Source organism: Oncorhynchus kisutch, linkage group LG25 (genome assembly GCF_002021735.2).
Source record: "Oncorhynchus kisutch isolate 150728-3 linkage group LG25, Okis_V2, whole genome shotgun sequence".
Lineage (NCBI taxonomy): Eukaryota > Metazoa > Chordata > Actinopteri > Salmoniformes > Salmonidae > Oncorhynchus > Oncorhynchus kisutch.
In genome coordinates this window covers 7,603,621-7,624,813 of record NC_034198.2, presented here as the reverse complement: position 1 = coordinate 7,624,813, position 21,193 = coordinate 7,603,621, and the positions used below count along the sequence as shown (strand labels likewise).

Sequence of the window (21,193 nt, the reverse complement as noted above, 5' to 3'; positions counted from 1 at the left end):
TTGATGATCTGAAACATTTAAGTGTGACAAATGTGCAAAAAAATAAGGAAGGGGACAAATACTTTTTCACAGCACTGTATATTTTTCACTGGTACTAATATATATATATATATATATATATATATATATATATATATATATATATATATATATATATATATATATAATATATATAATATAATATATATATATTAGTACCAGTAAAAGGTTTAGACACACCCACTCATTCAAGGGATGTTCTTTATTTTTACTATTTTCTACATTGTAGAATAATAGTGAAGACATCAAACTATGAAATAACATATATGGAATCATGTAGTAAAAAACAAATCAAAATAAACCATCTCAATAAACCAGCTTAATCTCAACCAGCTTAATGAGATAGTCACCTGCAATGCATTTCAATTAACAGGTGTGCCTTATTAAACGTTTATTTGTGGAAATTCTTTCCTTCTTTATGCGTTTGAGCCAATCAGTTGTGTTGTTAAAAGCTAGGGGTGGTATACAGAAGATAGCCCTATTTGGTAAAAGATATCATGGCAAGAACAGCTCAAATAAGCAAAGAGAAACGACAGTCCATCATTCCTTTAAGACATGAAGGTCAGTCAATACGGAACATTTCAAGAACTTGGAAAGTTTCTTCAAGTGCAGTCGCAAAAACCATCAAGCGCTATGATGAAACTGGCTCTCCACTACAGGAAAGGAAGACGCAGAGTTACCTCTGCTGCAGAGGATAAGTTAATTAGAGTTACCATTCTCAGAAATTGCAGCCCAAACAAAAGTAAGACACATCTCAACATCAACTGTTCAGGGGAGACTGCGTGAATCAGGCCTTCATGGTCGAATTGCTGCAAAGAAACCACTACTAAAGGACACCAATAATAAGAAGAGACTTGATTGGGCCAAGAAACACGAGCAATGGACATTGGACCGGTGGAAATCTGTCCTTTGGTCTGTTCAGTCCAAAATTGAGATTCCAACCGCCGTATCTTTGTGAGACGCAAGGTGATCTCCGCATGTATGGTTCCCACCGTGAAGCATGGAGGAGGATGTGTGATGGTGTGGGGTGCTTTGCTGGTGACACTTTCTGTCATTTATTTAGAATTCATGGCACAATTAACCAGCATGGCTACCACAGCATTCTGCAACGATACGTCATCCCATTAGGTTTGTGCTTAGTGGGACTATCATTTGTTTTTCAACAGGACAATGACCCAAAACACAGCTTCAGGCTGTGTAAGGGCTATTTGACCAAGGAGAGTGATGGAGTGCTAAATCAGATGACCTGGCCTCCACAATCACCTTACCTCAAACCAATTGAGATGATTTGGGATGAGTTGGATCGCAAAGTGAAGGAAAAGCACCCAACAAGTGCTCAGCATATGTGGGAACTCCTTCGAGACTGTTGGAAAAGCATTACTCATGAAGCTAGTTAAGAGAATGCCAAGATTGTGCAAAGCTGTCATCAAGGCAAAGGGTGGCTACTTTGAAGAATCTCAAATCTCAAATATATTTTGATTTGTTTAACACTTTCTTGGTTACTACATGATTCCATGTGTTATTTCATCATTTTGATGTATTCACTGTTATTCTACAATGTAGAAAATAGTAAAAATAAAGAAAATCCCTTGAATGAGTCGGTGTGTCCAAACTTTTGACTGGTACTGTATGCGTGTGTGCGTGCGTGTGTGCGTGCGTGTGCGGAGTGTAGGAGTTTTTCTTTCATGAGAGAGGAAGGTATGGCCTGTATCACTATTTGAATAGGTCAATACGTGTGGGATTTTTCTTGGTACTGTAGCTCTTCAGTCCAGACTATACATGGGTATGTGCGCACATCCTGTGCTCAGCTCTGCTAGGGGTTTGTGGTTAGTAAGGACCGGATGGGTGGATGCTTTGAGCATGTGAGTTCCTGAGGTATAGCTCGAGGTTAGCGACAGAGAGCTGAAGCTAGGAAACAGGGCTATGGTGCAGGGGTAGAGAGGGGGAGTTAGGCAGAAATACTTACTGCAGCAGAGGATAAACATACAGTGCCTTCAGACAGTATTCATACCCTTTGACTTATTCCACATTGTGTTGTGTTACAGCCTGAATTCAACATGGGTTAAATAGATGTTTTCCTCTCTCACCCATCTACACACAGCACCCCATTATGACAAAGTAAAAACATGTAATTTTTTTTGCAAATGTATTTAAAATAAAATACAGAAATATCTCATTTACAAGTATACACATGAGTCAATGCATGTTAGATTCACTGTTGGCAGTGAGTACAGCTGTGAGTCTTTCTGGGTAAGTCTCTAAGAGCTTTGCACACTTGGATTGTACAATATTTGCACATTATTCTTCAAGCTCTGACAAGTTGGTTGTTGATTATTGCTTGACAGCCATTTTCAAGTCTTGCCATAGATTTTCAAGCCGATTTAAGTCAAAACTGTAACTAGGCCACTCAGGAACATTCAATGTCATCTTGGTAAGCAACTCCAGTATATAATTGACCTTGTGTTTTAGGTTGTCGTCCTGCTGAAAGGTGAATTTGTCTCCCAGTGTCTGTTGGAAAGCAGACTGAACCAGATTTGGCCTGTGCTTAGTTCTAGTTTCTTTTTACCCTAAAAAACTCCCTTGTCCTTGCCAATGACAAGCATACATATAACATTATGCAGCCACCACCAAACTTTCAAATATTGAAGAGTGGTACTCAGTGATGTGTTCAGTTGGATTTGCCCCAAACATAACACTTTGTATTCAGGACATAAACTTGATTTCTTTGCCACATTTTTAACATTTTTATTTTAGTGCCTTGTTGTAAACAGGATGCATGTTTTGGAATATTTTTATTCTGTACAGGCTTCCTTCTTTTCACTCTGTCATTTAGGATAGTAATTGCGGAGCAACTATAATGTTGTTGATCCATCCTCAGTTTTCTCCTATCACAGCCATTCAACTCTGTAACTGTTTTAAAGTCACCATTGACCTCATGTTGAAATCCCTGAGCGGTTTCCTTCCTCTTCGGCAACTGAGTTAGGAAGGACGCCTGTATCTTTGTAGTGACTGGGTATATTGATACACCATCCAAAGTGTAATTAATGCTCAAAGGGATATTCACTGTCTGCTTTTTTCTATATTTGTACCCATCTACCAATAGGTGCCCTTCTTTGCGAGGCATTAGAAAACCTCCCTGGTCTTTGTGGTTGAATCTGTACTTGAAATTCACTGCTCGAAAGGTTAGGTAGTCAATTCAAATCAAACTAAAATACAAATAAATGTTATTTGTCACATGCGCCGAATACATCAGTTGTAGACCTTACCGGGAAATGCTTACTTACAAGCCCTTAACCAACAACGCAGTTCAAGAAATACCGTTGATGAAATATTTAGTAAATAAACGAAAGAAAATCAAATCAATCAAAAAGTAACACAAGGAATGTACATAACAATAACGAGGCTATACACAGGGGGTACTGGTACCGAGTCAATGTGCGTGGGTGCAGGTTAGTCGAGATCATTTGAGAGCTGCTCTACAGATGTCGGGTAGTCATAAAAAAAAGAGCTGAGATATTTTTGGTGTCTGTATATAAAGTGGTATATGCTGTGGTGGAGTGTAAGGCCTATGTGGTCCAGCAAAGCTTTTTGCGTAGATTCACCAAGAACAAACAATCACATCAGATTAAGAGTTGTAAATTGGCAGGCAAATTAGCATAGAAAAAGACACTGGTCCCTAAACCCACTATAAATGCATTGCACTATCAATGCATTCTAGTTATCACACAACCTTACTATAACCATAGAGGAATCATCCGAATTGTTTAGTGGGATACAACAGCAGAGCTCTCCTCAAAGTTGATTACTTCTGAAACAGTATGTTTTGGGTGGGGTGAATAACATGTCTTCACAGTCAGCTCAGCTCTCTCTCTCACAGTATGTAGTCAGCACTGGGCTCGAATGAATGTGTCTGATTACAGCTGCTGATGACCCACTGCTTGTGACAGCTGCATGCACAGTGCAATACAGCCCACACAATTCACCACACCTTGTGTGTGTGCATGTAATCTTGTTCTTCTATCCTCGTTGGGGACCTACAATCCCACCAAAATCTCCACAAGGATAGTAAAACAGGGAAAATTCTCCCTAGTGGGGACATTTCCCACGTCGCCACGAGGACAAAGGCTATTTTAGGCTTAGGGGTTAGGTTTAGGGTCCAATTAGGGTTAGAATTAGGTTAAGGGGTTAGGGTTTAGGGAGGATAGAAAAACAAGTGTGTGTGTGCGAGAGAGAGAGCGCAATTGGGTTCATGCCTATAGTTTACGAAATAGACAGTAAAGAGAGTGGATTGTAATTCCCAATGTGATTCCGACTGTCTGCTTCCCTCTTGTGCTCAGATTCCGCTCTGCAGTTTGGAGTGGCTCTGGGAGGGATAGATATAAATATGGGAAATAGACACTACAGCAGCCTGGTAAAGCTTAGCACTGACTGGCCTGGATAACTGTTCATCTCTGAATATTCATCACAGTGGAGATACAATTTTTTGAATGCACAATATATGCTATCTTGACTACTAAATAGCATTCATTGTGTATCTCTACATATTTATTCTGTATCTCTAATATTTTATCTCCACTGTGGTGAATATTCAGAGATAAACAGTTATCCAGGCCAGTCATTGCTAAGCTTTACCAGGCTGCTGTGAAACCAACCAATTCCAAGAGTAATTTCAGTGCAAGTTACAGTTTATTCATCAGAATATTTACATACTTACTTATGCATCTCTTGTTCTTATAATTTTTCACACATTGTTGAAAGTTCTTGAAAGACAGCAGTGTACTCACAAAATAATGATTATTCTTCCTCGTTGGCGGCCCTTTAGCTTGTTAGACAGATCTGATGAGTTCTTATCAGTCAGTCGTCATGTGGTCCCCAGAGCCACAGAGAGGCCCCAAAGGGGAGCCATATTCACAAAGCTTTGTCCCCGGAGTCTTTCCAGACGAGGGTTTTCTGTTATCATCAGATCAGTCTCAAAGCTAGAAATCACAGGCTGAGGGATTGAAGATTGTTTTTAGACTGTCAACGCCAGTGCTCGATCTGATTTGATTCTTGATGGAGGATTTGAGGAAAAAGAAAAGTGAAAGAGGAAATCTTTACATACTGTATCTCCCGAGTTAACTCTTTGTGAATAGTGGCTTGAGTGTCGGACTCCTATTCCAAAGAAGTGTCTGTGTATATGTGGCCATTGAAATGACAACATACTGTATATACATTTCACTGCTTAACATTGTGAGCTGATAGGCATGTTTGCTATGTACTACAGCTGCTGGTCAACATATTTTGGTCATGAATGTGTTCGTTAGAACAGTATAATCTATCTATTCATGTCTACTGTATGTATCATCTCTCCATTCATATCTGTGAGCATGATATGATTAGTTGGTACTTAGTCATCATCAAGAGAGATAAGCATGTGTATGCTGTAGACATACTGTACAGAGCCTTCAGAAAGTATTCATACATTTTGTTGTGTTGCAGCCTGAATTCAAAACGGATTAAATATTTATTTCTCTCTCACCCATCTACACACAATACCCCATAATGACAAAGTGAAAACATGTTAATAATTTCTTCTCTCAAATGTATTAAGAATGAAATACAGAAATCTAATTTACACAAGTATTCACACCCCTGAGTCAATACTTTGTAGAAACACCTTTGGTGGTGATTACAGCTTTGAGTCTTCTTGGGTGTGTCTGTGTCAGCTTTACACATCTGGATTTGGGGATTTTCTCCCATTCTTCCTTGCAGATTTTCTCAAGTTCTGTTAAGTTAGATGGGGAGCGGTGGCGAAGTCTTTCCACAGATTTTCAATGGAATTCAAGACTGGGCTTTGGCTGGGGCCACTGAAGGACGAACATTCTTGTCCTGAAGCCATTACAGCGTTGCTTTGGCTGTATTATGCTTGGGGTCATTGTCCTATTGGAACATAAATCTTCGCCCCAAGTCTAAGGTCGTTAGAACTCTGAAGCAGATGCTCATCAAGGATTTGCCTGTATTCACCTCTATCCTTACCAGTCTCTGCCACTGAAAAGCATCTCCATAGCATGATGCTGCCACCACCTGCTTCATGGTAGGGATGGTGTTAGACGGGTGATGAGCTTCATGCATTCAGGCCAAATAGTTACATTTCTGTCTCACCAGACCACAGAATCTTTTGCCTTATGCTCTCAGAGTCTTTCATGTGCCTTTTTTGCAAACTCCAAGTGTGCGGTCATGTGCCTTTTTCTCAGGAGTGGCTTCCGTCTGTCCACTCTCCCATATAGCCCAGATTGGTAAAGTGCTGTAGAGACTGTTCCTTCTGGCAGGTTCTCCCATCTCAGCCAATGAACTCTGTAGTTCTGTCAGAGGTCATTTGGTTCTTGGTCACCTGCCATCCCTGGTCAACTCCCAAGGTCCTTCTTGATCTGCGTCACACAAAACGGCGAGCGTCACAAACACCAGGAATCTTCAACTTAAATTGCTCCAGCTCCATACTTAACGCTACCCCAGGAATCACTCCCTTCAACACTGCCCAACACTACCTAAGCGCAAAGCAAGATACAGGTCTTTCCTCAAGTTGATCAACAAAAAAGCCCTGGTTCCACCCTCTTCAAAAATCTCACTCGCACTGGACCAAACGTATCTTTGCCATAACCATGTCCATCAATGCAAAGCTCAGGCTCCGAGCTCCACCCGACACCTTCTACCCCTTCCATTACACCTCCAGAACTCGAACTGACGTCCGGCTCACTCCAATTGATCTTGACACCAATCTTTCTCGACATACCCTCTCCCTTGTTATTGCTAGCTTCAACAGATTCAAACCTATCCTCTGCCTCCCTCAGTCTTTCAACCTCCTCTCTCTTTCCCTGCAATCTTCCTCCCTTAACTAATTACCCGACTCCTTCTGAAAATATTCAACTTTTCCAAGCCAAAATCTATTTTTAGCCTTCTCGAGAGTCATGCTAAGCCCTGTACTCGCTCCACTTCAAACTCGAGCCATCCCTAGCAACAAAAAAATTGACCTGCACTGTCAACTGTCGGACCTTATATACATAGTTGTGTTTCATTCTAAATCATGTCCAAAACAATGAATTGGCCACAGGTGGACTCCAATCAAGTTGTAGCGACGATTGGAAATTGGATGCAGCTGAGCTCAATTTGGAGTGTCATAACAAAAGGGTGTGAATACTTGTAAATGAGATATTTCTGTTCTTCATTTTCAATAAAATTGTAAACATTTCTAAAAACATGTTTTCACTTCGTCATAGATTTTCAAAATACATTTTGAATTCAGGCTGTAGCACATCAAAATGTGCTTATAAAAGAGTAGTGACTGTTCCTTCAGTCAAAGTAATCAAAAGGTATACAATCTAACATAGAATTCTGTACACAGTCAATGATAGCTAATGTTGTCTGTGTGGGCATGGAAGTAATTAATACTATTAATCTAACTGCCCAATCACATATTGTGATATCGTTGTTAGTTTCAAATTAGAATATAGATGTACTGTACTACCAGGTGTGGAAGTGGGCGGGAATGTGTGGATTTAAAAATGCGTCGTTATTTTGTTTTTACATAGAATCATAGGAATATACATCAGTAAATTCTCAGAAGCTGCATTTACACAGGCAGCCCAATTCTGATATTTTGTCCACTAATTGGTCTTTTGACCAATGACATCAGATCTTTTAATATCAGATCTTTTTCAGAGCTGATTTGATTGGAATTTAATTTCCCCACCTCTTTGTACTAGGTTTTAGGACATATAGTAACCAGAGCCATACACATACATACAGAACCATTCAAAAGTTTGGACACACCTACTCATTCAAGAGTTTTTATTTTTACTATTTTCTACATTGTAGAATAATAGTGAAGACATCACAACTATGAAATAACACATATGGAATCATGTTGTAACCAAAAAAGTGTTATACCAATCAAAATATATTTGAGATTTGAGATTCTTCAAAGTAGCCATGCCAAGACTGTGCAAAGCTGTCAAGTCAAAGGGTGGCTACTTTGAAGAATCTAAAATCTAAAATATATTTTGATTTATTTAACACTTCTTTTTTTGGGATACTACATGATTCCATGTGTGTTATTCCATACAACACTCACTCTGATTTTTTGGGGTTATATTTGACATGTATATATATTAGATATAAAATGCAAAGTGTGCCAGCTTCAGACTTTATCAGACTTTATCAGATGTGTTTGCAGGAAGACTAAAGAGACTCCCAGTTGAATCATTGTTATCATATACAAATATATTCCATTCCCTCTTCCATATACAAACTCCTGTCCCACTAGCTATATACAGTATTGTGCAAGCTTAGGAGGGGGAAATTTCACCAACATAAGACATGTTCAGCACAAAGATTTCTTTTTACAGATTTTTTTTGCCTCATTACTTACAGATATATCAAATGATACATTATATATCAAATGATACAAATGATACATATTCATTATCTCCAGCACCAAACCAGTGTCTGCATATGTGAAAACAGCGTGTTTCTATGAAATGTGGTTAAAAAGATAAGAGCAAAGGTCCAAACAATGCTTCACTGTGACATCACAGGGTAGCATAAAAAAAGAGGGCATTTTCTAACTCCTCACTTCACTGTGCATCTCATAGTGTTTGTGTCACTTCTTTTTAAATGTTGGAACTTTTGATGATGTCATCTGGGAGAACTTTTAAATGTTATATTTATTTCTACAAAGCATAGAAATGCACCATTTTCACATATGTAGACACTGGTATTGTGCTGGAGATAATGACAATTAGGTTAAAAAGTGGTGGAAATGGCCCTTTAACCCATTACAAGCCCTGTCTAAGCCGGGGAGGTGGGGTGGGGTTCTACTAAGCTATATGTAATTGTTTTAAGAAGGTCATACCAAGGGTATTTTTGCTATTTGATTTTGAACTTTCAAACCCCTTGATGTATCCCCAAAAATATTACAAAATAATTTTGTGCTAAAAAATGTTTGGCCTTACTGCTATTAGCCCATACCAACGTATTGAATAACATATTCACTACATGGAACAACAGAAAGGAAGTTTGTTCTAAAGTGTCTGTCCTATATCTGAAAGATATAAGAAAAATATCAGGAAACATTTTTTTTTATTTTTTTAAACATGTATTTAACCCCTTATTTTTGGCACTAAACAGTCTCCAGATATACAGTACTTCCATTTTTTTCCAACTGGTACAGGGAGAACTTCAACCGACATGTTCGTGAGAGTCTCACCTTTCCACAGAGGGGTCATATTAGCGTGTATCCCAAACTGTTCGGACGCTACAGACAGAAGTCGGCAGATCGGCTGAACCGACTTCAGACCAGTCCCAAGACGCTTGTGGGGGTCGTAGAGCAAAATAGTTCAGATGCTACAGACGATTTTGTGAGAAGACCACTCCTCGAGCTCTGTCACCTTTCACCTCAGATGCAAACGTGTGGCATTGGCTGATGCCGTTGAGACACATCCCATGCAAAAACAGATCTCTAGCTAAAATTGATAGATTTTTATATGGGGATTTTTGTATTATGCCAATTAAATGTCCGTGGGGCGCAGACATCAACTCTAGGGGGTTAAATAAATAATATAGGGGGACTATAGGCTTATATAGTGTAGGTTAACTTAATGTGCTCAGATTTATATGGATTTCTGATCAGGCAGCAAGATAATACAGATAATCTGCCTATGCGTTTCACCACAGCAAGGTTGTCATAGCAACTACATGCCCCACCCTGCAGGACAAATTCTTCCCTACATACAATCAGTCACAACACTGCCATCCTCTCTTCATAACTCTGACCTCTGACCGCACATTGTCAAGCCCTGAAGAACAAACAAACTGAATTTATCCATCTGGCCCCCCAGATAATTCCAGGAATTAATTGTAGTTGGTCTGTATTTCACAAGCCTTATACTGTACATGGGTAGAGAGTCAAACTAAAGCAGGCCACTTTACAGCAAGTAGTAGTGGTAAGGTGTAAGATATAAAAACAAATGGACTGCAAGTGGCCTGGAACCCTCAGGACATTGTCTGTCATGAACCTCGAAGCCATCCTTGTCATTCCCTAAACCTTTTCCCATACATGGACTACTAAACACACAATAAGCCCTCTTGTCTTGTCAAACAAAAGGCACCCAGCTATAAAACAAAACCAAACCTAAAATACTCCACAATGTAAGTAAAGAATTGTTGCAACTAAAAAGAGGGTGCAGTGTTGCCGTGGCGATCAGATCTTGCTGTTCTCCAGGTGCGAGTCGATGTGCTTGATTAGGGCGTCGTCAGGGTAACCCATGGGAAAGATCAGCTGGCATAGAGGGCAGCTTCTCATGTCACTCTCTTCTGTCTCCATCCACAGCTGCAATGAAAACACACACACACACACACACACACACACACACACACACACACACACACACACACACACACACACACAAACATTCAGGTCAACAAGCAGTGTGGGTCTATGGCAACAATCAATGATAATAGTTTGACCATTTAGGTCATGAAGAAAATAAGCTTATATGTAGAGGTGCATCAGAACATATGTCATGTTACACAGAGCATTTCCCATGAAATAGCACAGTGCAGGAAGACATTGGCAAGTCAAGGGCAGTTTATTTTCAAAGAGAGATTTTGACTGATCGGAATAGCAAGCTAACTGACCCATTTGACAATTTTAGAGAATGTTTTGATATAATAAAGATATTATTATACAGTATATTTGGGATAGAGTGTGCGTGTGACTCACATTGATGGAGGGCCAGGACTGGGCATGCTCTGTGTGCAGGTAGCCTGGTGGGTGGCAGGTCAGAGTGTTGGGTCTGGATGGGATGGGGAAAGCCGAGCAGGACGCTGGCCCCTTCATGACCCCATGAGCTGACACATTGTTGGGCACGCCCAGCGTCCGTGGGGGGCTGATGGGGTGCGGACAGATCCACTCTTCCTCGTCTTCAGAGGACTGCGGAAGCTGGGGGGCGGGCGTGGGGGGTGGCAAGGGCTCAAAGTGCAGGTGAGACCTGGGAGAGACCTCGGACAGGGGGAAGGGCAGCTCTCGAGAGTGGCAGGAACTTTCGTGGAGGCCCACCTCACTCCCTGCCCTCTCTAGCCCAGACTGGGAAGCTCGGAGCTGGCCTCCTCTGTGGGGTGACCCTCCATGCTGGGAGCCTCCATGCTCATGCTGCTGATGCTGCTTTGAGTAGCCGGAGTCCCTGTAGGGCCGGGGCTTGGGCAGTGTGGACACGGGGTCCAGGCTGAAGCGCGGTGGCCGCTGGTAGGCCGAGGGGTCGGCCACCTCGGAGTAGCTCCGTCGGCCCTGGAAGCTGGCCCTCAGGTGGTGGCTGGCTGGCCGGCAGGAGTAGGAGGCAGGCCCATCGTTGACGTCCAGCAGGGGCGAGCGGCGGTGCATGTCCGGGGAGAGATGCTGCAGCTGGAGCACCGGGGAGCGGCACTGGGCAATGGGGGAGTGGTGCTGAGGAGGGACGGGGGAGTGGCGTTGGGGGATGGGGGAGTGTCGCTGGGGCACGGGGGAGTGGCGTGGGTGAGGGATGGGAGAAGGGGGGTGGGAGTGGCGTTGGACTGAGGAGACAGGAGAGACACGGGGAGTCAGAGAGCAGCACACGAGACAAGACTGCCTGTGGCTGTCTCTGGAAGATCAAAATGATAGATTCTCACCAAAATAGGACTAGAGCCTGTTGTTATTCATAATTACATATGAGAAGTAACTAGGGTCAGGAGGAGTTTTGGTCTGGTAAAATCTCTAGCAATATCAGATAGTGTAATATATTTTTGATAATGATGAAGAAAAAGTGTATAATCTTTCATATCTATTTTCTTGAATAACATTCCTGTACTTATCTCTACTGTGTGTCAGACATGCTGTGTTGCTCTGGATTTGCAGGACAAATGTTTGTCTGATCAAAAGACATAACTCAATTCGCAAACAAGCGGCACACTCAACAAGATATGCAAAAAAGAAACACCCTTGAATAGATTTATTTTCCGCTTACCTAAGACACAGATCTAAGATGATGTAGACAATTTTTACAGTACATTATGTTGTGCTTCCTGTAATCATAAGATAACTATCAGCCATCTAGCTAAAAACAAGACTTGCATTGGTGAATCAGAAGCATCTCAAAGGTGAAACGTATGGTTCTGTGGTTGAGTGAAAAAAAGTATTTAAAAAAGGAGGGGGGTTGCTGTGCTCTCAAACTATCCACAGAGACTTGAAATACAGAGAAAACAGACTTAAGGAAGAGGATTTCTCTGTTTTGCAGAGTTACTGTATTTGTAACTCTGCAACCCCAGGAGAGTAAAAGAAAAATAGCTGCAGGCCTACTTTATATCCCAATATAGTCTAGTTCATTCTTCTATTTTTTATTATTATCTTGAAACAGGGCTGAGTATGAGCTGAGTATGTAGTTAGAGAGGCAGGCCAGTAACCGGAGGGTTGCTGGTTCAAATCCCTGAGCTGACTGGGGGGAAAACTGCAGGGAGTGAGCTGAAAGCCATATACTGTACTTTGGGGTAACTTTTTGAAAGCATTTTTTTTTTGTCCATTAAAATAACATCGATTTGATCAGAAATACAGTGTAAATTGCTTCTTTAATCAGAACAACAGTTTTCAGCTGTGCTAAAATAAATGCAAAATGGTTTTCTAATGATCAATCAGCCTAATAAAATGATAGCTAGCTAACACAACGTACCATTGGAACACAGGAGTGACGGTTGTGGATAATGGGCCTCTGTACGCCTATGTAGATAATCTATTAAAAATCAGCCGTTTCCAGCTACAATAGTCATTTACATTTACAATGTCTACACTGTATTTCTGATCAATTTGCTGTCATTTTAAAATGTGATTTTCTTTCAAAAACAAGGACATTTCTAAGTGACCCCAAACTTTTGAATGGTAGTGTATGTCCCATATACTATCTACCTCTGTTTTGCTTTACCCCTCATTTCTCCAGGGGTGTTGCTCTGCAGCAGCCAATGTCCTGCTCCCAGCCTGTGATGTGTGTGTTCTGTGTCAGGTTGAGTACTGTGACAGCACAAAATTAAGAATATCTGTGCAAATGGACCAATAAAGCAAGTCTTGTATTGTAAGGTGAGCATGACAATGCTGATTTCAAGATGTGCGTGTAAAGCTTACTCATTTCCCACCCCGTATTTCAGTAGAAAATGCATAACAATATAGTCTACAAAACATTAAGAACACCTGCTCTTACCATGACATAGACTGACCAGGTGAATCCAGGTGAACGCTATGATCCCTTATTGATGTCAGTTGTTAAATCCACTTCAATCAGTGTAGATGAAGGGGTGGAGACAGGTTAAAGAATAATGATTTCTAAGCCTTGAGACAATTGAGACATTGTGTATGTGTGCCATTCAGAGGGTGAATGGGCAATACAAAATATTTAAGTGCCTTTGAAAGGGGGTATGGTAGTAGGTGCAAGGTGCACTGGTTTGAGCATGTCAAGAACTGCAACGCTGTTGGGTTTTTCACACTCAACAGTTTCCCGTGTTTATCAAGAATAGTTCACCACCCAGAGGACATCCAGCCAACTTGACACAACTGGGGGAAGCATTGTGGTCAACATGGACCAGCATCCCTGTGGAATGCTTTCGAGTCCATGCCCCGACGAATTCAGGCTGTTCTGAGGCAACGGGTGCATGCTCTGAGTGTTTTGTACACTCAGAGTATGCATTAGGGATAGGGAGCAACACCTTTTGGGATTGGGGTTTGCGGTAAAGAGATAGCTGAGAGAAACGTATGTTGATATGACACAGGAAGAGAAAGGTGTTGCTTGTTTCCAGTGGACAAAACTGGTTGCAACAATGTTATTTTAGCGCCTTTTGTGATGTCATGACAAGGTTGTATAGTGATTGTTGATGTTGTAAATATTTTCTTTGATGTTATTAAGATGTAAACTTCTATAAGGATGCTGCTAACCTGGGCTAGCCTGTTAAATGTGGGCCATATATCATTTTCCAGGGACGTTACTAACCTGGGCTATGCTGCTCCTGAGAGACCATCCTCAAGATCTCTTTTTGTTTGGAGCTCAGTGCTTGGAGACGTCCCAACTCCTCAGTTAGCTCTGTGTAGGCTAACGCCAAATTCACCCTGCAGGGGGAAAGAACAGAGTCAATCAATCAATTGGAGAGATTGACTGCATCACTTCTAGATTTCATTAGAAATATGAATGTGTTAAATTAAAAATGGTCTATTTAATCAACTAACATACAGCTCTGACAGACCCCTGTCTTAGTCTCCAGTATCTATGCTCCAATAGTCTATGTGCTGGGGGGCTAGGGTCAGTCTGTCCTGGTGTAATCTGATCTTAAGTATGCTCCCTCTAATTTTCCCATCTCTCTCTCCCCTTCAGGAGGACCTGAGCCCTACGACCATGCCTCAGGACTACCTGGCCTGACGACTCCTGGCTGTCCCCATCCCCAGTCCACCTCGTCATGCTGCTGTTCCAGTGTCTGCTGTTCTGCCTGAGTCGATGGAATCCTGACCTGTTCACCTGACGTGCTACCTTGTTGTGCTGCTGTTCTAGTTTCAGCTTTTCTAGCCTGTGCTATGGAACCCTGACCTGTTCACCGGAAGTGCTACCTTGTCCCGGACCTGCTGTTTCGACCCTCTATAACCACCCTGATTATTATTTGACCCTGCAGGTCATCTATGAACGTTTGAACATCTTGAAGAATGAGCTGGCCTTAATGGCCATGGACTCTTGTAATTTTTACCAGGCACAGCCAGAAGAGGACTGGCCACCCTCAGAGAGCCTGGTCCTCTCTAGGTTTCTTCATAGGTTCCAGCCTTTCTAGAGAGTTTTATATAGCCACTGTGCTTCTACAGGACATCTGCATTTCCTTCTCTTTAGCGTTTTAGGCTGGGTTTCTGTATCACTTTGTGACATCTGCTGATATAAAAAGGGCTGTATACATAAATGTGATTGATTGATTAATACACCACAAGACATTCAAGTTTCAAGTTTTAATGCCACATGCACAAGTACAGTGAAATTCCTTTCTTGCAAACTCAAAACCCAACAATGCAATAATCAATAACAATGTAGTACTAGAAAAAAACACACAAGAAATAAGAAGAAATATGAAGAACACAATAAGTAAGTAAATAAGCATACTATATACAGGGTCTGTTCCAATTCCATATTTAAAATGTGCAGGGATACTGGCGTGATGTAGGTAGATACTGTATGTATAGGGGTAAGGTGACTAGCCAACAGGATATAAGATAAACAGAGTAGCAGCAGCTTGTATGTGAGTGGGTGTGCGTGTGTCAGTATAAATGTATGCGGATATTACACTGCATTCGTAAAGTATTCAGACCCCCGTCACTTTTCCACATTTTGTTACGTTACAGCCTTATTCAAAAATTTATTAAATACACGGTTTTCCTTATCAGTCTAAACACAATACCCCATGAGGACAAAGCGAAAACAGGTTTTGAGAATTTTTTGAAAATGTATAATTAAAAAAATAGAAACAAATGATTTACAGGGGCAACGGGTGGTTAGAGCATTGGGCCAGTAACCGAAAGGATGCTAGATCGAATCCCTGAGCTGACAAGGCAGTTAACCCACTGTTCCTAGGCCGTCATTGTAAATAAGAATTTGTTCTTAACGGAATTGTCTAGTTAAATAAAGGTAAAAAATCAACAACATTCACATAAGTATTCAGACCCTTTGTTATGAGACTCGAAATTGAGCTCAGGTGCATCCTGTTTCCATTGTTCATCCTTGAGATGTTTTTACAACTTGATTGGAGTCCACCTGTGGTCATTTCAGATTTGTCATGATTTGGAAAGCTGTCTATATAAGGTCCCACAGTTGACAGTGAATGTCAGAGCAAAAACCAAGCCATGAGGTCAAAGGAATTGTCAGTAGAGCTCTGAGACAGGACTGTGTCGGGGCACAGATCTGGGGAAAGGTACCAAAACATTTCTGCATCATTTAAGGTCCCCAAGAACACAGTGGCTTCCATCAATCTTAAATGGAAGAAGTTTGGAGCCACCAAGACTCTTCCTTGAGCTGGCCGCCCGCCCAAACTGAGCAATCAGGTGAAAAGGCCCTTGGTCAAGGAGGTGACAAAGAACCTGATGGTCACTCTGACAGAGCTCCAGAGTTCCTCTGTGGAGATGGGAGAACCTTCCAGAGGCACTACCATCTCTGCAGCACCAACCAGGCCTTTATGGTAGAGTGGCCAGACGGAAACCACTCCTTAGTATTTTGTCAGCTACAGTATTCATCAGTCTTATTGCTTGGGGATAGAAGTTGTTCAAGAGCCTGTTGGGGCCAGACTTGATGAACTGGTACCGCTTGCCGTACGGAAGCAGAGAGAATAGTCTATGGAGTCTTTAACGATTTTCCGGGCCTTCCTTCAACACTGCCTGATATAGAGGTCGTGGATGGCAGGGAGCTCGGCCCCAGTGATGTACTGGGCTGTCCGCATCACCCTCTGTAGCGCCATGCAATTGATGGCGGTGCTATTTCCATACCAGGCAGTGATGCAGCGAGTCAAGATACTCTCAGTTGTACAGCTGTAGAATGTTTAGAGGATTTGAGGGCCCACGCAAAACTTTTTCAACCTCCTGAGGGGGAGGAGGCGCTGCTACGCCCTCTTCACGACTGTACTGTGAGCGTGTGTTTGGACCATTTTAAGTCTTTAGTGATTTGGCCACCGAGGAACTTGAAGCTCTCGACCTGCTCCACAGCAGCTCCGTCGATGTGGATGAGGGCATGCCCCCCCCCCCCCCTCCACATTTCCAGTAGTCCATGATCAGCTCCTTTGTCTTACTGACGTTGAGGGAGAGGTTGTTGTTCTGGCACCACACTGCCAGGTCAATGACCTCCTCCCTGTAGGCTGACTCATTGTTGCCGGTGATCAGGCCTACCACCATTGTGTCATCAGCAAACTTGATGATGATGTTGGAGTTGTGCGTGGCCATGCAGTCGTGGGTGAACAGGGAGTATAGGACCCCTGTGGGGCCCGCGCGTTGAGGGTCAGCGTGGCAGAGGGGATGTTGCCTACCCTCACCACATGGGGTCGGCCCGTCAGAAATTCCAGCCTCCAGTTGCAGAGGGAGGTATTCAGACCCAGATTCCTAAGCTTAGTAACGGATTTAGAGGGGACAGTGTTGTTGAAAGATGAGCTGTAGTCAATGAACAGCATTCTCACATAGGTATTCCTCTTATCTAGGTGGGTGAGGGCTGTGTGGAAAGCAATTGAGATTGCGTCATCTATGGATCTGTTGTGCCGGTATGCAAATTGGAGTGGGTCTGGGATGGTGGAGTTAATGCGTGCCATAACCAGCCTCTCAAAGCACTTCATGATTACAGAAGTGAGTGCTACAGGGCGATAGTCATTGTGGCATGAAGCCTAAGAGTTCTTGGGGACAGGAATGATGGTGGTCATCTTAAAACATGGGGGGATTACAGACTGGGACAAGGAGAGATTGACAATTACAGTGAAAATGCCTTCCAACTGCTCTGCACTGTGAGAACACGCCTTGGAATAACGTTGGGCCCAGTGGATTTGCGGGTGTTGACCTGATGACAGACCTTTCTCACGTCGGCCTCGGAGAAGGAGATCACCCAGTTCTCTGGGTCGGTGCGGGCCCTCACACACGGTACAGTGTTGTTATTGTCGAAGGGTGCATAAAATGCATTGAGTTCGCCTGGAAGACAGGCATCTTTGGGCAGATCACTGCTGGGCCTTTCTTTGTAATCCGTAATGGACTGTAGCCCCTGCCACATGCAGCAGGCGTTGGAGCCTGTGTAGTATGATTCCACCTTATTCCTATATTGTCCTTCTGCTCGTTTGATGACTCTGCGGAGGTCATAGCGGGACATCTTGTACTGTATTCCTGCCCTCGGCCGTAGCCTCAGAGTTGTCTATGATAGCTCTGTGTGTGGTAACCATGTCCATTAGTTCAGCTACAACCTCCGTGTTAATCCAGGGCTTTTGATGAGGGAAGCAGCGAACCCTCACCGTGGGGACCACGTCACTGATACATTTTCTATATTCTCCCAGGGGTCTCTTCATACACTAATCCAAGGTGGCATAGCAGTTCAGACGTCTTTTGTCCTCGTCTTGTCGTGTCCTGTATATATATATATTTACAACTTTTTCACATACATTTTATTTTTATTTTCCATCAACTCATCTTCAAAACACTCTCCTGCAACCCGCCTCACCAATGTATATTTATAAAAAAGTATTATTTACCTCAGATCTGTAATCCTCCAAGAAGCTAGCCAGAAACTCCAAGAAGCTAGCCTGAAACTAGCCAGAAGCTAATCCAGAAGCTAGTTCAGAAGCTAGTTAGCTCCTTTACTGGCAAATCGTTAGTATTCAGCTAACCACGGTTTGTGGTCATCAGCTATCCTTTAGCTCGAAAATCTATCGCCAGTTCTGTACGGCGCAGCGCGGCTCGGAACGGAACATACCGGACCAATTTTTCTCTCCATGTCCCTGGATTTCGACTGCTCTCTGGACATTCATACCCGGATCTCACAGCTAGCTAGCTGCTATCCGTGTGACTATCGGCCTTCGTCGATTCCGGAGCAAACATCAATTATTCCGGAGCTAGCAAGCTCCGTCAATCACTCCTGAGTTCCATCAATCACACCTGGGCTGCAGTCACCTATCCGGACCCGTTTTACTGCCTTCGCGGAGCCCCACCGGGCCTTCACAACTGGACTGCCGACGTTATCTACCCGAAGGAGTTATTCGGCTGGCTCCTCCGTCGCGACGTTACCTGAACGCCCATCTGCGGCCTGCTAACCGTTAGCTGTCTTACCGGCTGCTATCTGAATAGACAATCGGACAATTTTTTTAAAATAATTTTTTACAATTATTATTATTATGTTTTCTTCTTGGGCCTCTATAACTATATCTATTGTTTTTATTTTTGTTGTTGTTGTGTGATTTGGATTAATCCCCTCTACCACACGGAACCCCACTAATCTACTGACGGAACGCAAGAGGTGGCTAACAACAGACCTCCATCCTATGCTAGCTTGCTACCGATGCCCTGGCTAGCTGTCTAAATCACCAACCAACCTCTCCACTCACCGGACCCTTTTGATCACTCGACTAAGCATGCCTCTCCTTAATGTCAATATGTCTTGTCCATTGCTGTTCTGGTTAGTGTTTATTGGCTTATTTCACTGTAGAGCCTCTAGTCCTGCTCACTATACCTTATCCAACCTATTAGTTCCACCACCCACACATGCAATGACATCTCCTGGTTTCAACGATGTTTCTAGAGACAATATCTCTCTCTTCATCACTCAATACCTAGGTTTACCTCCACTGTATTCACATCCTACCATACATTTGTCTGTACATTATACCTTGATGCTATTTTATCGCCCCCAGAAACCTCCTTTTACTCTATGTTCCAGACGTTCTAGACGACCAATTCTCATAGCTTTTAGCCGTACCCTTATTCTACTCCTCCTATGTTCCTCTGGCGATGTAGAGGTGAATCCAGGCCCTGCAGTGCCTAGCTCCACTCCTATTCCCCAGGCGCTCTCTTTTGACGACTTCTGTAACCGTAATAGCCTTGGTTTCATGCATGTTAACATTAGAAGCCTCCTCCCTAAGTTTGTTCTATTCACTGCTTTAGCACACTCTGCCAACCCGGATGTTCTAGCTGTGTCTGAATCCTGGCTTAGGAAGACCACCAAAAATTCAGACATTTTAATTCCAAACTACAACATTTTCAGACAAGATAGAACTGCCAAAGGGGGCGGTGTTGCAATCTACTGCAAAGATAGCCTGCAGAGTTCTGTCCTACTATCCAGGTCTGTACCCAAACAATTTGAACTTCTACTTTTAAAAATCCACCTCTCTAAAAACAAGTCTCTCACCGTTGCCGCCTGCTATAGACCACCCTCTGCCCCCAGCTGTGCTCTGGACACCATATGTGAACTGATTGCCCCCCATCTATCTTCAGAGTTCGTGCTGCTAGGCGACCTAAACTGGAACATGCTTAACACCCCAGCCATCCTACAATCTAAACTTGATGCCCTCAATCTCACACAAATTATCAATGAACCTACCAGGTACCTCCCCAAAGCCTTAAACACGGGCACCCTCATAGATATCATCCTAACCAACTTCCCCTCTAAATACACCTCTGCTGTCTTCAACCAAGATCTCAGCGATCACTGCCTCATTGCCTGCATCCGTAATGGGTCAGCGGTCAAACGACCTCCACTCATCACTGTAAAACGCTCCCTGAAACACTTCTGCGAGCAGGCCTTTCTAATCGACCTGGCCGGGGTATCCTGGAAGGATATTGATCTCATCCCGTCAGTAGAGGATGCCTGGATATTTTTTTTAAATGCCTTCCTAACCATCTTAAATAAACATGCCCCATTCAAGAAATTTAGAACCAGGAACAGATATAGCCCTTGGTTCTCCCCAGACCTGACTGCCCTTAACCAACACAAAAACATCCTATGGCGTTCTGCATTAGCATCGAACAGCCCCCGTGATATGCAGCTGTTCAGGGAAGCTAGAAACCATTATACACAGGCAGTTAGAAAAGCCAAGGCTAGCTTTTTCAAGCAGAAATTTGCTTCCTGCAACACTAACTCAAAAAAGTTCTGGGACACTGTAAAGTCCATGGAGAATAAGAACACCTCCTCCCAGCTGCCCACTGCACTGAAGATAGGAAACACTGTCACCACTGATAAATCCACCATAATTGAGAATTTCAATAAGCATTTTTCTACGGCTGGCCATGCTTTCCACCTGGCTACTCCTACCCCGGACAACAGCACTGCACCCCCAACAGCAACTCGCCCAAGCCTTCCCCATTTCTCCTTCTCCCAAATCCATTCAGCTGATGTTCTGAAAGAGCTGCAAAATCTGGACCCCTACAAATCAGCCGGGCTAGACAATCTGGACCCTTTCTTTCTAAAATTATCTGCCGAAATTGTTGCCACCCCTATTACTAGCCTGTTCAACCTCTCTTTCGTGTCGTCTGAGATTCCCAAAGATTGGAAAGCAGCTGCAGTCATCCCCCTCTTCAAAGGGGGGGACACTCTTGACCCAAACTGCTACAGACCTATATCTATCCTACCGTGCCTTTCTAAGGTCTTTG

General features: G+C 42.9%; 1 protein-coding gene across 1 annotated transcript in view; it reads right to left on the bottom strand.

Annotated features, from left to right (window-relative positions):
* Positions 1-4,551: 4,551 nt before the first annotated feature.
* The window catches only part of LOC109869939 (TANK-binding kinase 1-binding protein 1), a 121,971-nt gene continuing 105,329 nt past the window's right edge, over positions 4,552-21,193 (bottom strand). The window contains exons 8-10 of the mRNA XM_020460262.2: positions 14,058-14,173; positions 10,796-11,622; positions 4,552-10,402 (exon numbers count right to left, since the gene is read on the bottom strand). Of these exons, the coding sequence (XP_020315851.1) occupies positions 10,274-10,402; positions 10,796-11,622; positions 14,058-14,173 (1,072 nt within the window). The 3' untranslated portion in view covers positions 4,552-10,273. The remainder of the gene's footprint in view (positions 10,403-10,795; positions 11,623-14,057; positions 14,174-21,193) is intronic.